Below are 13,608 nucleotides of genomic sequence, written 5' to 3'. Positions count from 1 at the left end.
CTTCAAAAACAAGTTTTGACGAGCTTATGCCATCCACACATTTTTTCATGTAACGTTCAATGAAGGAGAAATACAGCATTGCGTGAGTTAAATGACTGGCCAACCTTGTTTTATATGCATGATGTAATGCCTGTCTGAGGCCACAGGCTGAAAAGGCTAAACTGGACACACTTGGCACAAGCCATTCCATAGGACCCAGTGGATAGCTATCACAGAAGGGCTGCCGTCCAGAGGCAAGAATGGTCACCTAGCAGGGTCAGGCCATGTCAAAGACAAAATCAGGATTCGTAAGAATAGTCAGAAACATAAACTGAGGTCAAAACAGGAAAGTACTAAAACCAAACAGGAGCAGAAGACTCAGACCAAACCAAAGAACAAAGCTATATCTGGCAGCTTCCAGCAGTAAGCTGGAAGCTTAAGTAGGGTGTGGTGCTCTCCAGTTGGCAGGATCAGGTAGCTGATAACTTCAGCTGGACAGCACACACACCCACACTGTCAGAGTGGACAGCACACACACCCACACTGTCAGACTGGACAGCACACACACCCACACTGTCAGACTGGACAGCACACACACCCACACTGTCAGACTAGAAAGCACACACACCCACACTGTCAGACTGGACAGCACACACACCCACACTGTCAGACTGGACAGCACACACACCCACACTGTCAGACTGGACAGCACACACTCCCACACTGTCAGACTGGACAGCACTGCAGATCCCAGCCGCTCTAACCTTAGTGGCTGGATAAAGCCTGCCATCCAGAGCTTCTGGTTCTGACATCTATTCTATCACCAGTGCCACCTGCAGAGTGAATACGGCAGTGCCTGGCAACAGAAGCAGAAGTCGCAGGAGCAGGTTCTGGTGGAGATGTGACAAATGGGCTGTGCACTTTAAACCAAGATACACTTTCTTGAGTGTCTTTCCACTCTGGCTAATAGAGGGTTACCCCAAGTTGGGAACATCTCTCTATTTATGTCAATAAGCCCTCAAAATCTGTTTTTAAAGTCTGTCAACATAAAATGACTGTTCAAACCAAGCATAGGTGCTCAGTGCACCCTGTATAGCTGAATAGTTCAGTACACCTTTCCATCTAATTGTTTTGCATCTGCTTCCACCCTCCTTTTCCTTGACTAACAGGAGCCATAGGAGGGTGGAGATAGATGGAAAATATTACCATAGTTAAACCATTTTCTAATGGGAAAAACATTTTTATACTAATGAATGATGAATAAAAAAAAATTGTTGGCACTAAGAATCCACCAAAAATATATAGGTTCCATGGCTTTTCCTAAGTATTTCTGGATTTATTTTTTCTAAATGTTGAGTTGGATGGACTTTTGCATTATGCATTTAGTTAGTGTAGCTTAGTTGTTCTGTTGCTGATGGTGAAGAAGAAGCCTATTTGCTGGCTTGATGTTGTCCATTGGCGAAAACAACAGGAGCACCTGCAGGGCAGTAAGGAACTCGCACAGTGCATACAGTAAAATCTATTGATGGCTATATTTTAATTGACAGCATTGGGATTGTGCCAGACTGCAATCACCAGCAAGAGTACTATAACCTCTGACTCTCTCCGAAGGAAAAATAAGTGTAAAATTGCTGCATCTGCCAGGAACTACTCTAGTTAATAAAGTCTGTGTAATAACGCATGGTATTAAGTAGCAGTTCAGAAATGAGGGAGAGGAAAGAAGCTATGGATGCAAACAGTCTGCCTGCCCTCTGCATCTAAAGGATAAAATATTGTGAAAATAAGAGTGTTTTAACATAATTGTAAATACTGTATATTATAGGTTATTGTGCTAAATCTAATATTTGGCTGTAAATCGTGTCTAACTCATTAAAAATTAAGGAAAAAGTTCTATATTTAAAATTGAAATTAACTGGGAAGTTTGGCGAAAAACTAAAAATTAAAATTACAATCTGATTTAGAAGGATATTTTATCAATGTTTTCATCTGAAATGCAATTGGCAATAGAAACCAGAATAAATGAAGAAGAGTTTGCGCTTTGTCAGCTTATTTCATTTGTAAAATTTAGTTCTCGTTCCAAGACAAAATAGCTTTCCCAAGAACAAGAGTAGTGATCTTATTTTACAAAGCAAAGGGTCAATATATCAGATTCCCAAGGGTGTCCTATAATATTTTGAGAGAAGTGAGTAAATTTGGTCAAAGGCTCGGTGCACACTCCATTTGTGCACTCTTATCGGGAGCATATGCCCAGGAAGCATGCGCCCAACAGTGATGGATGCCAAGGCATGCGTCCACCACAAGGACTCATCAAATGCAAACTGTCTCTCCTCAAAAATAGAAAAAAATGATTATTTTTGCCACCCATTGAAGTACTGTCTATGATGCGCAGACCAACCAGTCAGAGCAATGCTCTACAAGCTATCATACATCTGAGAAGAGCTACAGAAGTCATTAATAGAAATGATTGGTAAGTGTCTCCTAAATTTCTGAAAGCTGCAAATAGAGAATTCTTTGTTGAACTTGATCATTGTTGTCCTGCAGTACATGTGAACGGAGCTGTGCTGTACACATCTGGCCGCTGCCAATGCTTAGAACAGCTGAGCAGTGGGGTTGCCAGGTGTCTCATCCTATGGATCTGATATTGATGACCTATCATTAGGATATGCCATTAATATCTTAAAAGGAAACTGTCACCCCATTTGACCTATCTAAACTATTAATATGGGCATACATATAGACTGCTGAGGAGAGTCATTCCTGTATGCCTGATATCACATGCCTTGTGGAAAAATCATCTTTTATCACTTTATATAAATGACCTCTTCTAGGCTCTGGGGAGAATGTTGTCTGAAAGATAAGTCTGCCTACAGAGATTATTTTACATGTAAGGGGGAGTTCCCAGTGTGATGTGTCATGGCCGCTCTCTGCTCTCCTGATCTCACTGCAGAGCTGTGTGTGATTATAACTGACACATCTGCAGGTTCCTCTCAGCTCCAGCTTCCATCTCACAGGCAGACAGGGCTGCAATAGTGTTACAATACAGCAGAGCCGAGAGAGAAGCAAAAAATGTGTTTGCAAGAAGACAAATTTCATTTCTCCTGTTCTGTGTTAGTTCCTTGTCTCACACTGGTAACTCCCCCTTCATGTAAAATAAGATATGGAGGCAGAGTTATCTTCAAAGCAACATCCTCCTCATAGCCCGGAAGAGGTAATTTATATAAAGTGATAAAAGATGATTTCTCAACAAGGCATCTGATATGAGGCATACAGGTAGGACTTTTTCAGCATTCTATAACCTGTATTCCCATATTAATAATTTAGATAGGTCAAATGTGGTGACTGATTCCCTTTAGGCATGAAAAAGTCCTTTAAATATTCACTCGGTATTTTTTGGTATACTTTACACAGTTTTAACTCTACAAGACGTCTAATAGCCCCATTATGGCAGCCTACTCTTAGTAAAGATGCAGCTTCAAACATTTTGTTTCCAAATGGCACAATAACATAAATCACTAGCAAACGCAATACCTGCTGGTCTAGCCAAGCTTACAGCAGTAATTGACTTTCAAATTATTTAACTTCATTTGAACTAATTTTAGCATTAATGCAAGCAGACATAGAATGGATGCAAATCATATTAGAAATTAATTTTCCAGTTTATCTTGCTAGAAAAGTACACAAATGTAATTATACTGTTGTCTTGCTTGTGAATAATACGTTAGAGTAGAAACAGCGCCATAACATCGTTTATTATAGGAATACAGAAAACAATTTACAGTGTGCCTTCTACCCTTCTACAATTGGCAACAGTAAAAATATAAAGTATTCAACTTTCAACATCAAGAAGAAAGTAAGAAAGAAAAGTTGTGCAACTATGGAAATAAAAAAGAACAGGCACCTGTTACTTCTCAATTCGATTCTTTATTGATCATAATTACTTTTATTTATATGCTTTAGACATGTATTTCTTTTGTATCTATATTTAACCCCTTCACACAGCGGCCCTTTTCCGTTTTTGCGCTTTTGTTTTTTACTCCTTTACTTCCCAGAGTCAATATGGCCATGTATGGGCTTGTTTTTTGTCGGACGAGTGGTACTTTTAAACGATACCATTGGTTTTACCATATGCGGTGAAATTGCAAAAAAAGTGCAATTCCACAGTTGTTGTTTTTTTTTTACCATGGTCACTAAATGCTGAAGAACTGACCTTATTCTCCAGGTCATTACAAGTTAAGTGGTGAAAAAAAATACAAAATTTGTTAAAAGAAAAAAAATCTCCATTTTCCGAGACCCGTAGTGTCTCCATTTTCGAGATCTGGGGCCGGGTGAGGGCTTATTTTTTGCGTTCCGAGCTGACGTTTTTATTGATACCATTTTGGGGGTAGATACGATGCTTTGTTCGCCTGTTATTGCATTTTATAGCAATGTTGTGGTGACCAAAAAAACTTAATTCTTGCGTTTTGATTCTTTTCTCATTCCATCGTTTACCAATTGGATTAATTCTTTTTATATATTGCTAGATCGGGCGATTCTGAACGTGGCAATACCAAATATATAAATGTATATTTGAATTTTTTTTATTTTATTTTGAATGGGGCAAAAGGAGGGTGATTTAAACTTTTATGTTTTTTAATATTTTTATAAACATTTTTTTTTTACTTTACACTTGCTGCGATCATCAGATCGCCGGTGTATAGCAGAATTGCTCACTTGCTATAAGCGATGACCGCTGGGCAGCGCTCATAGCATCCTGGCAATGACAACCGCCGGGGTCTCCTGCAGACCCCGGGTTGTCTTGCCAACCCATCGGCGATCCGCAGTCATGTGACATGGGCACCGATGGGCGGGACTTATCATGTCATTCTACTGCGGCCATGTTAAATGCTGCTGTCAGAGATTGACAGTGGCATTTAACATGTTAACAGCCGCGGGTGGATTGCGGTTCCAGCCGCGGCTGTTAGGGGCACATGACACCTGATCAGATCAACTATCATGTCCCCAGAAAGGTGCGGGCTCATCTCCGGAGCCTGCACCAAAGGGAGAGGCACGACATGTGACGTACATGTACGGTACATGTCAAAAAGGGGTTAAATAACTGGGGACACAACCTATTTGTGTTTTGTGACTAGGGTATTTTGCTTTTTAAAAGGGAATCTGTCAGCAGGTTTTTGCTATTTAATCAGAAAGTAGCATGATGTAAGGGCAGAGACCCTGATTCCAGTGATATGTCACTTATTGGGCTGCTTGTTGTAGTTTCAATAAATCCGTTTTATCAGCAGGAGATTATTACTAGAGGACTGGTTGTCTCCTGCCATGTAGTCCTCCTGCTCTATGTAATCCCACCCCACCACTGATTGGCAGCTGTGTACACTGTGCATAGGCAAAAAGCTGCCAATCAGTGGTGTGTACATGGTTATACAAAGCTCAACATTCAGAGAACTGCTAGATCTGCTGAAGAGAAGTGATTTTATCAAAATTGCAGCAAGCACCCCAGTAAGTGATACATAGCTAGAATCAGGGTTTCTGTCCCTACATCATGTTTCTCTCAAATTACATAGTAAAACCTGATGACCGATTCCATTTAATTATATAAGTACTATAATAATCTAGGACTAAATTTAAGATGAACTTTGTAGGTATAGGAAGAAATGACATGTTCTACAGTATAGGTAGATATGAGTACATTTCAGGTAGTGCAGATATAACCCTTAGTCAGTATATGGTTTTATATCCCTGCATCATTCTAGCCATTTGTTGTACCTTATAAACACTTGGTCTTTCATATGGTTTCCTGGCCACATTAATGCATCATTTTGTAGTCACACTGGCAATAAGCCTGCTATGTTATTCCCAGCAAAACCAGTAAACCGCCACATCATCACGCTTACTGGTTCTACAGCCAGACCTGGCGCATGTCCTGCTGACTTTGGATGTAGCTCGCATAGGAATAAAAGGCACTCTCATTAAATCCTTGCAGCTGCAGAAGGGGATGAAATGTTTCAAGAGAGAAATTTGCAAGAAATTATAACACAAAATATTCACACATCGGACAGATGAAAGAGCTACAGTAACCTGGAGGTGACATTTATCTGGCGTGTCTAGAGTGCGAATAGTGGAGATGAAGATGATGTGCAATTTGTACTATCTGGGGTACAGTCAATGATGTACGTAAATATAAGTTACAGGTTACTCGAAGGATAAATGTTCATCAGAAGTTTTATGGCTTTTTATTGCCTTTTTAGAAATGTAGAATGGATGCAAGTAAACATTGAGGACACAATAAGAAGTATCCAAAAGAGTGTTTTGCTCCCATGATTTCCCAAGTTACATCTCCATCCATTTAATTGCTATTAGGACATCTGCGATGGATTTGAGGGTTATCCTAAGTAAGTGAAGGTATGGTGTCCCCTGCTGTCTGTCCTAGGGCTAACAATTTAGGGCTTAAATTTTGGAATAATACTGTCCCTGAACAATGCCCTAAGTAACCAGAATAGAGTTGTGTAGAGTTCTAAAATGCAACCCCTAATGATCGCTGGTGGTCCAAGTGGCATCATTTAACACTTGCCAGCAAAAATGTGGTGCTTTTTGCCGAAATACAACATACTGTACATATAGAATCTGCGAAACGTGTCACTGAGCCTTTCTTGTAACTGCAGCTGCTATATATGGGGTTTTAAGAGTTCATTTTTGTTCTACGTGCTACGTGGAGAATAAACCCATAGAGATCAATGAATATTTTCTGCTCATCATAGCACATCTAGTGTTCTATTATTTGGCTGTGAATGCTTTTGTGCTGACCGTTTTATCGCCTTCATTATAGCTGGCATCATTACCAAAGATTAGTGATCTACTAAATACCTGAACCGTATTGTGGTCATTTGCTGCTGCTTTCCATATTTATGAGCGGAAACAAGCTGTTAGAAATACCAACAAGGTCACTTACCAGTTAATGTCTCCTGTTCAGTGCTAGACTATGTTATGTCTTTTTACTGTATGCCTAGAAATGTAAAGAATGGGAATGGATACGTAAATTATAGGAAAATCTAAGAGCTAAACCTACAACCATGCAATGTGGACTTTACAGTCCCGCGTATATTTCTCATTTCCCTTCCAATGATAAATGTCGTCCTGTATTTGACCCTCACAATAAGATTAATGCTTACTATGTGTGATTTACTTAAGGATAGCCATGCTTCCATTGAATGGGCAGGGTTTGTTTTTCACAAGGATGACACATTTAATCTCCTGGCCAATATACCATAATCTCGTGGTACCCTTCAGCAAGTATATTAATTCAGTGGACTGTGTGCTCATTGAACCGAGTTTTATGGACACTTTACACATCTGGCTTTTTTTTAATTTTAAATATATAAATATCTTTATGTAAAAAAAAAATGTGTGTATATGTGTGTATATATATATATATATATATATATATATATATATATATATATATATATATATATATATATATATATATATATATATATATATTACAGTACAGACCAAAAGTTTGGGCATTCCTTCTCATTTCAAGATTTTTCTGTATTTTCATGACTATGAAAATTGTACATTCACACTGAAGGCATCAAAACTATGAATTAACACTTGTGGTATTATATACTTAACAAAAAAGTGTGAAACAATTGAAAATATGTCTTAGATTCTAGGTTCTTCAAAGTAGCCACCTTTTGCTTTGATGACTGCTTTGCACACTCTTGGCATTCTCTTGATGAGCTTCAAGAGGTAGTCACCGGAAATGGTTTTCACTTCACAGGTGTGCCCTGTCAGGTTTAATAAGTGGGATTTCTTGCCTTATAAATGGGGTTGGGACCATCAGTTGTGTTGTGCAGAAGTCTGGTGGATACACAGCTGATAGTCCTACTGAATAGACTGTTAGAATTTGTATTATGGCAAGAAAAAAGCAGCTAAGTAAAGAAAAATGAGTGGCCATTATTACTTTAAGAAATGAAGGTCAGTCAGTCCGAAAAATTGGGAAAACTTTGAAAGTGTCCCCAAGTGCAGTTGCAAAAACCATCAAGCGCTACAAAGAAACTGGCTCACATGAGGACCGCCCCAGGAAAGGAAGACCAAGAGTCACCTCTGCTTCTGAGGATAAGTTTATCCGAGTCACCAGCCTCAGAAATCGCAGGTTAACAGCAGCTCAGATTAGAGACCAGGTCAATGCCACACAGAGTTCTAGCAGCAGACACATCTCTACAACAACTGTTAAGAGGAGACTTTGTGCAGCAGGCCTTCATGGTAAAATAGCTGCTAGGAAACCACTGCTAAGGACAGCCAACAAGCAGAAGAGACTTGTTTGGGCTAAAGAACACAAAGAATGGACATTAGACCAGTGGAAATCTGTGCTTTGGTCTGATGAGTCCAAATTTGAGATCTTTGGTTCCAACCACCGTGTCTTTGTGCGACGCAGAAAAGGTGAACGGATGGACTCTACATGCCTGGTTCCCACCGTGAAGCATGGAGGAGGAGGTGTGATGGTGTGGGGGTGCTTTGCTGGTGACACTGTTGGGGATTTATTCAAAATTGAAGGCATACTGAACCAGCATGGCTACCACAGCATCTTGCAGCGGCATGCTATTCCATCCGGTTTGCGTTTAGTTGGACCATCATTTATTTTTCAACAGGACAATGACCCCAAACACACCTCCAGGCTGTGTAAGGGCTATTTGACCAAGAAGAAGAGTGATGGGGTGCTACGCCAGATGACCTGGCCTCAACTGTCACCAGACCTGAACCCAATCAAGATGGTTTGGGGTGAGCTGGACCGCAGAGTGAAGGCAAAAGGGCCAACAAGTGCTAAGCATCTCTGGGAACTCCTTCAAGATTGTTGGAAGACCATTTCCGGTGACTACCTCTTGAAGCTCATCAAGAGAATGGCAAGAGTGTGCAAAGCAGTCATCAAAGCAAAAGGTGGCTACTTTGAAGAACCTAGAATATAAGACATATTTTCAGTTGTTTCACACTTTTTTGTTAAGTATATAATTCCACATGTGTTAATTCATAGTTTTGATTGATGCCTTCAGTGTGAATGTACAATTTTCATTGTCATGAAAATACAGAAAAATCTTTAAATGAGAAGGTGTGTCCAAACTTTTGGTCTGCACTGTATATATAAGCTGTTTTGTCCAGCATTAACCTTCATGACTCCTTTATGGAAACATACGGATTCAATGCAGTTCCATGCTGTTGAGCACTAGAAACTGTGTTCCACCATGCACGGTCTCAGTAAGGCACCAGATTATGAATATATTTTAAAACCTAGCATACTGCAATTTTTTTTTAAACTTTAGAACTTGATTGAAATCTAGCTAAAAGAACTGTATGTCTCTGTATATAAAAAAAAATATTAACTTGTCCCATAGAGTTCAATTAACACTGGATGATTGCTTTGTATGGGACTGTAGGGCATGGTGGAGTAGTAGGTGACAGGTGTGTAGTACTGTTAGTGTTAACAGAACATCCACTGACACATGGCATATAAGACCATAGGTTCTTCAATAATTAGTCTTGAGGAGCTATAGCACACCAAGTTTGTTGGTCATATTTAGCAGGATGAAGTCTTCTTTAGTAACGAACACAACTGAAGAGGCCGTCTAATAAAAATTAATTTTGCACCTGATAATATTTGAGTGTCATCAGTAGTATAGGTCAGAAGGAAGCTCATGTAGGGATCACAATTTTGCAGCACCTTGCTACTCTGCACATTCTCTATCAATGTCATGTGCTTGACATGGACCCTGTGCATGGTTCATTGGAGTAAGGCTCTCTGGTAGTAGTTACCCGGTATGCATGCACAGTCCCCTTGAGTTGTCTCCTTCTTCAGTTTCTCCCTTAGGGCTCTTATCAGTGGCTCCAAGCCTTGGTTGGACCAGATCCTCTCCATTGGACACTTTGTTTTGACATTGCATCACTTGAAGGCTTTATCACAGTTGCACATGCTCACTATCTCATTTTAGCACCAATGTACAATATATCAACTACTTAATTATTGTCTTTCGCAACTCCTCCAAGTAATTTTGTGGCACAATACATATGACACTACTGTAAAAGCATAAAGCATAATTCACACAATAGACCATGTACGAAAAAATTTCCAAAGACCTACTGATAGGGAATGTAGATTGTGAGCCTCAATGGGGACAGTCATGATAATGTTTGTAAAGCGCTGTGGAATATGATGGCGCCATATAAGCAGTACACAAAATAAATTAATAAAAACATAACAAAATAAGGTATACTTTTTCAGAAAAGTGTCAGTCCGCAGTCAGAAATGTTCTTTCGCAAGTAGGAAGGGCAGAACTCGCTCTGCAATTAAATACATTCGACACTCATCGTGCGAAATTTTAATTTAAGAAGATTCCTTGTACATTTATTCACATGTGGTTGGATCTTCTGTTAAAGTTAATCTCTGCAAAAATGTAAATTTGATAGATCCACTTTGAAAGTTTTAATATAGATATAGATTTTTGTCTAAACATATTGTAAGATGAAAAATGCTAACTGGCTACTAACCTGTATCTATTTTTCCATTTATCTTCTAGATCCCAGATTATACATGAGATTTGACCATCTTGGCTACCATGACAGTACTGGCTGTGGGGCTTGCAAATTTTTTTTATGGAAATCTGAGCCTTGGTTGACACACTTTTTATACATTGGTAACTTCTGTAAGGCAAATCTTTCACGGATGGGTCAGTGATGGTTCCAGTCATTGTTGTCAAAGTGATTATGGATGTGTATTCTTATGGACTGGATTGTTTGTTAGGAAGAAAATGATGGACTTCTTTTTTTAAATGCAAGTATGGTACGCCGAGGACTAATAAGTTGGGTTTCTCGGGTGGGGATCATACTTGTCAGCCTTTGCTGTATTGTTTCAGTGTTGTATATGCTGGCTTGCACCCCAAGAGCTGAGGATGAACAGCTGCTAGTGCCACGAGTTAATGACCCCACAGGCAAAGAAGGCTACCATGCCATCCTGCAGGAGCGTGAAGAAGAGCATCGGAATTATATTACTAGTCTGAAAAAGCAAATTGCTGAGCTAAAAGATGAACTTCAAGAACGGAGTGAACAGCTTAAAAATGTTCAAGGTCACTACAGTGACTCCCTTACAGTCACATTTGATCATGCCAGTTCGGAGAAGACACAAACAGACCTCTTAGACTTCTTGCATTCCCAAGTTAACAAAGCTGAAGTATATAATGGTGTGAAGGTTCCCACCGAGTACGCTGCCATTCCATTTGATAGTTTCACTCTGCAAAAAGTGTATCAGTTGGAAACGGGACTTACTCGCCACCCGGAAGAAAAGCCTGTAAGAAAAGACAAACGGGACGAGCTGACTGAGGCAATTGAAGTAGCCATGGAATCTTTGAACAGTCCTGAAGAGGGAAGCAACAAACCTAAAAAAATGTACACATCCTCTGATTTCATTGAAGGTATGGTAATAATAATTATTCGATGGTTCTTGTCAATGAGCACTTAGACATTATATACACAGCACATAGAGGTCCTTCTTAGCTAGAACTGTCAGCACTTTGCCAGATTTTCTACTTCCTACCATTTGTGATTTTTAGAGGGCAAAGGGGAAAGCGGCAACATTTTTTTTCAATCATTTGCTTCAGGAGAGCTGACTAGTCACACATCCTTTTATTTTTGCAAAGTTTTTTATATATTTTTTTTTTATTAAAACATTCACAATATGTCCAAGTACATAGTCTATAATAGAAACCTTACCTAAAAGATGGCATTTCTAATACGGTTATCCTCTTATGAGGAAAAGAGGTCTGTCAGCCCAGACTAACCGTAAAAACTAAGCACATAGCCCACTAAGGGGATACAGCTCTTATACAAATTGCATTGTTAGTGCTCTAATTGCTGCCTTCATTCTTCCCCCAACTTACAAGATATTTTCGCCTCTGGAGGTCCCAGGCGTTAGATATTGATGTCATATTTTCTATCGTGATTTTACCTTTACATAGAGACCAATTATGACCTGGTTTATACCACCTATTGGACTGATATTAAATTGAAGGCATTCTAGTGGCCCCACGGCGATGTGAGTGAATGTGTGACTGTTGTCTAGCTGTAATTGTTCAGTTTTCTTTCATCAAGAAGAAAGCTCATCCTGTGGAACACAATTCTCCTTCTAGGGGAAACAAATTTTAGCCTAGTTGTCATTTTCCCAGAGAAGACCTTTAATGTTTAATTACCTGTACACTGCAGGAATCCTCTGCTCCAAAAGAGGTTAAAGTGTTGTCTCCCTCCTTATTTCCCTTGTTTTAGTTACTTTCTCTCACTTCCTAGCTATACATAATTTTCCCTTCTTCCCCATATTAACAGTGTGAGGTCTACTTCAAAGCCTTTGAAGTGTAATCTCTTCTCCCAGATGCTCTATGTGAGGGTGACATCTGGAGATGTCTTATGGGTTTTAATTTTACTGTCACACTAAAGTTTAATCAAACATGTTACTTAAGGTAATCTGTGTGCTTTTGGTGTGTCAAAGAGACTCCTTGCACCTATCCACTAATTAGTTTTCCATGTGCCGACCTCCCTCATTGGTGATTGACAGCACTGGCTTTGCAGAGATTTTTCTGCAGGCAGTGCTCAATCCAAGCATAGTGCTGTCAATCACGAGGGAGGATGATGCTGGCATATGAAACCAGTGGGAAGATTGGTGCACTGAGCTTATTGACCACACCAACTGTGCACCGAGCAGCCTAATTAGCCTATTTGATTAAACTTCCGTTTCGGTAGAATGGATGCAACGATATCCCCTACAAGGCTAAGTGCTTAATTTATACTGTCAGTTTGGGTGGAGACTCCCTTTAAATGACAGGCCCTTTGTGATTCTGTAATATCTGCCCTGCTAATAGTTATGTACATGTAATATATGGCAAAGGTTAACCTGTTTGTACCAAAATAAGTCATTCACTATGAAAATGTATTGATCTATGGGAGTCCAACTGCTGTGACCTACACCAATCCTGAGAATGGGAATTTTCAGGGTCACACCTGAATGTAGCGTTATTTGAGCATGTGCACCTCCACTCCATTCATTCCTTTTGGATTCCTAGGGAAAGCAGAGTACATCCTTCCGCCATGTCTGATAGTCACATAGAAAATGAGTGGAGCAGAGATGTCATGCTTGACATCCGCTCCACTCAGACAGGGCCCATTCTGGTGGTCCAGTCAGTTGAACCCTTAACGATCGATAAATTATCTACTGGGTAAAAACCCTTTAGTAATTATTGCTAGATAATATTCCAACTGCTTTAAAGTCAAAGATTGGATTTAGCCACTATGTAATTTTGAAAGCACTAGAAAACTGCAAAAGTCTGATGAAGTTTTGGTTAATAATAATTTAATGGAATTTAGTTTAAGGTATAGAAAAAAATGAATAATTTAAAATGTAATGTTTTAGATCACTTGTGCACTACTTTTTCCCTCCTGGGAATACAAATAAGTGCTTTCTAATTTACTTCTTTCTATTCACCCATGTAGAAACCACCACCATTATAGCACGGGTAGGCCTTCAGAACCTCCATTTTAATAGGAAAATGTTTTCTTGATTTATTATTTAATAGAACTGCTCTTCTTTTGCTCATTGAA

At 39.5% G+C, this 13,608-nt stretch overlaps 1 protein-coding gene across 6 annotated transcripts in view; it reads left to right on the top strand.

The window, feature by feature from the left end:
• Nucleotides 1-13,608, top strand: part of CSGALNACT1 (chondroitin sulfate N-acetylgalactosaminyltransferase 1) — a 420,793-nt gene that overhangs the window by 296,240 nt on the left and 110,945 nt on the right. For all 6 annotated transcript variants that reach the window (XM_073636981.1, XM_073636978.1, XM_073636980.1 and 3 more), the window contains one exon: nt 10,545-11,435. In XM_073636981.1, the coding sequence (XP_073493082.1) occupies nt 10,805-11,435 (631 nt within the window). In that variant the 5' untranslated portion in view covers nt 10,545-10,804. The remainder of the gene's footprint in view (nt 1-10,544; nt 11,436-13,608) is intronic.

This window comes from Phyllobates terribilis, unplaced genomic scaffold (genome assembly GCF_046119375.1).
Source record: "Phyllobates terribilis strain yellow unplaced genomic scaffold, ASM4611937v1 Scaffold_1__5_contigs__length_1240528914, whole genome shotgun sequence".
Lineage (NCBI taxonomy): Eukaryota > Metazoa > Chordata > Amphibia > Anura > Dendrobatidae > Phyllobates > Phyllobates terribilis.
The sequence above is the reverse complement of the archived record's forward strand: the minus strand, read 5'-3'. Positions and strand labels throughout refer to the sequence as shown.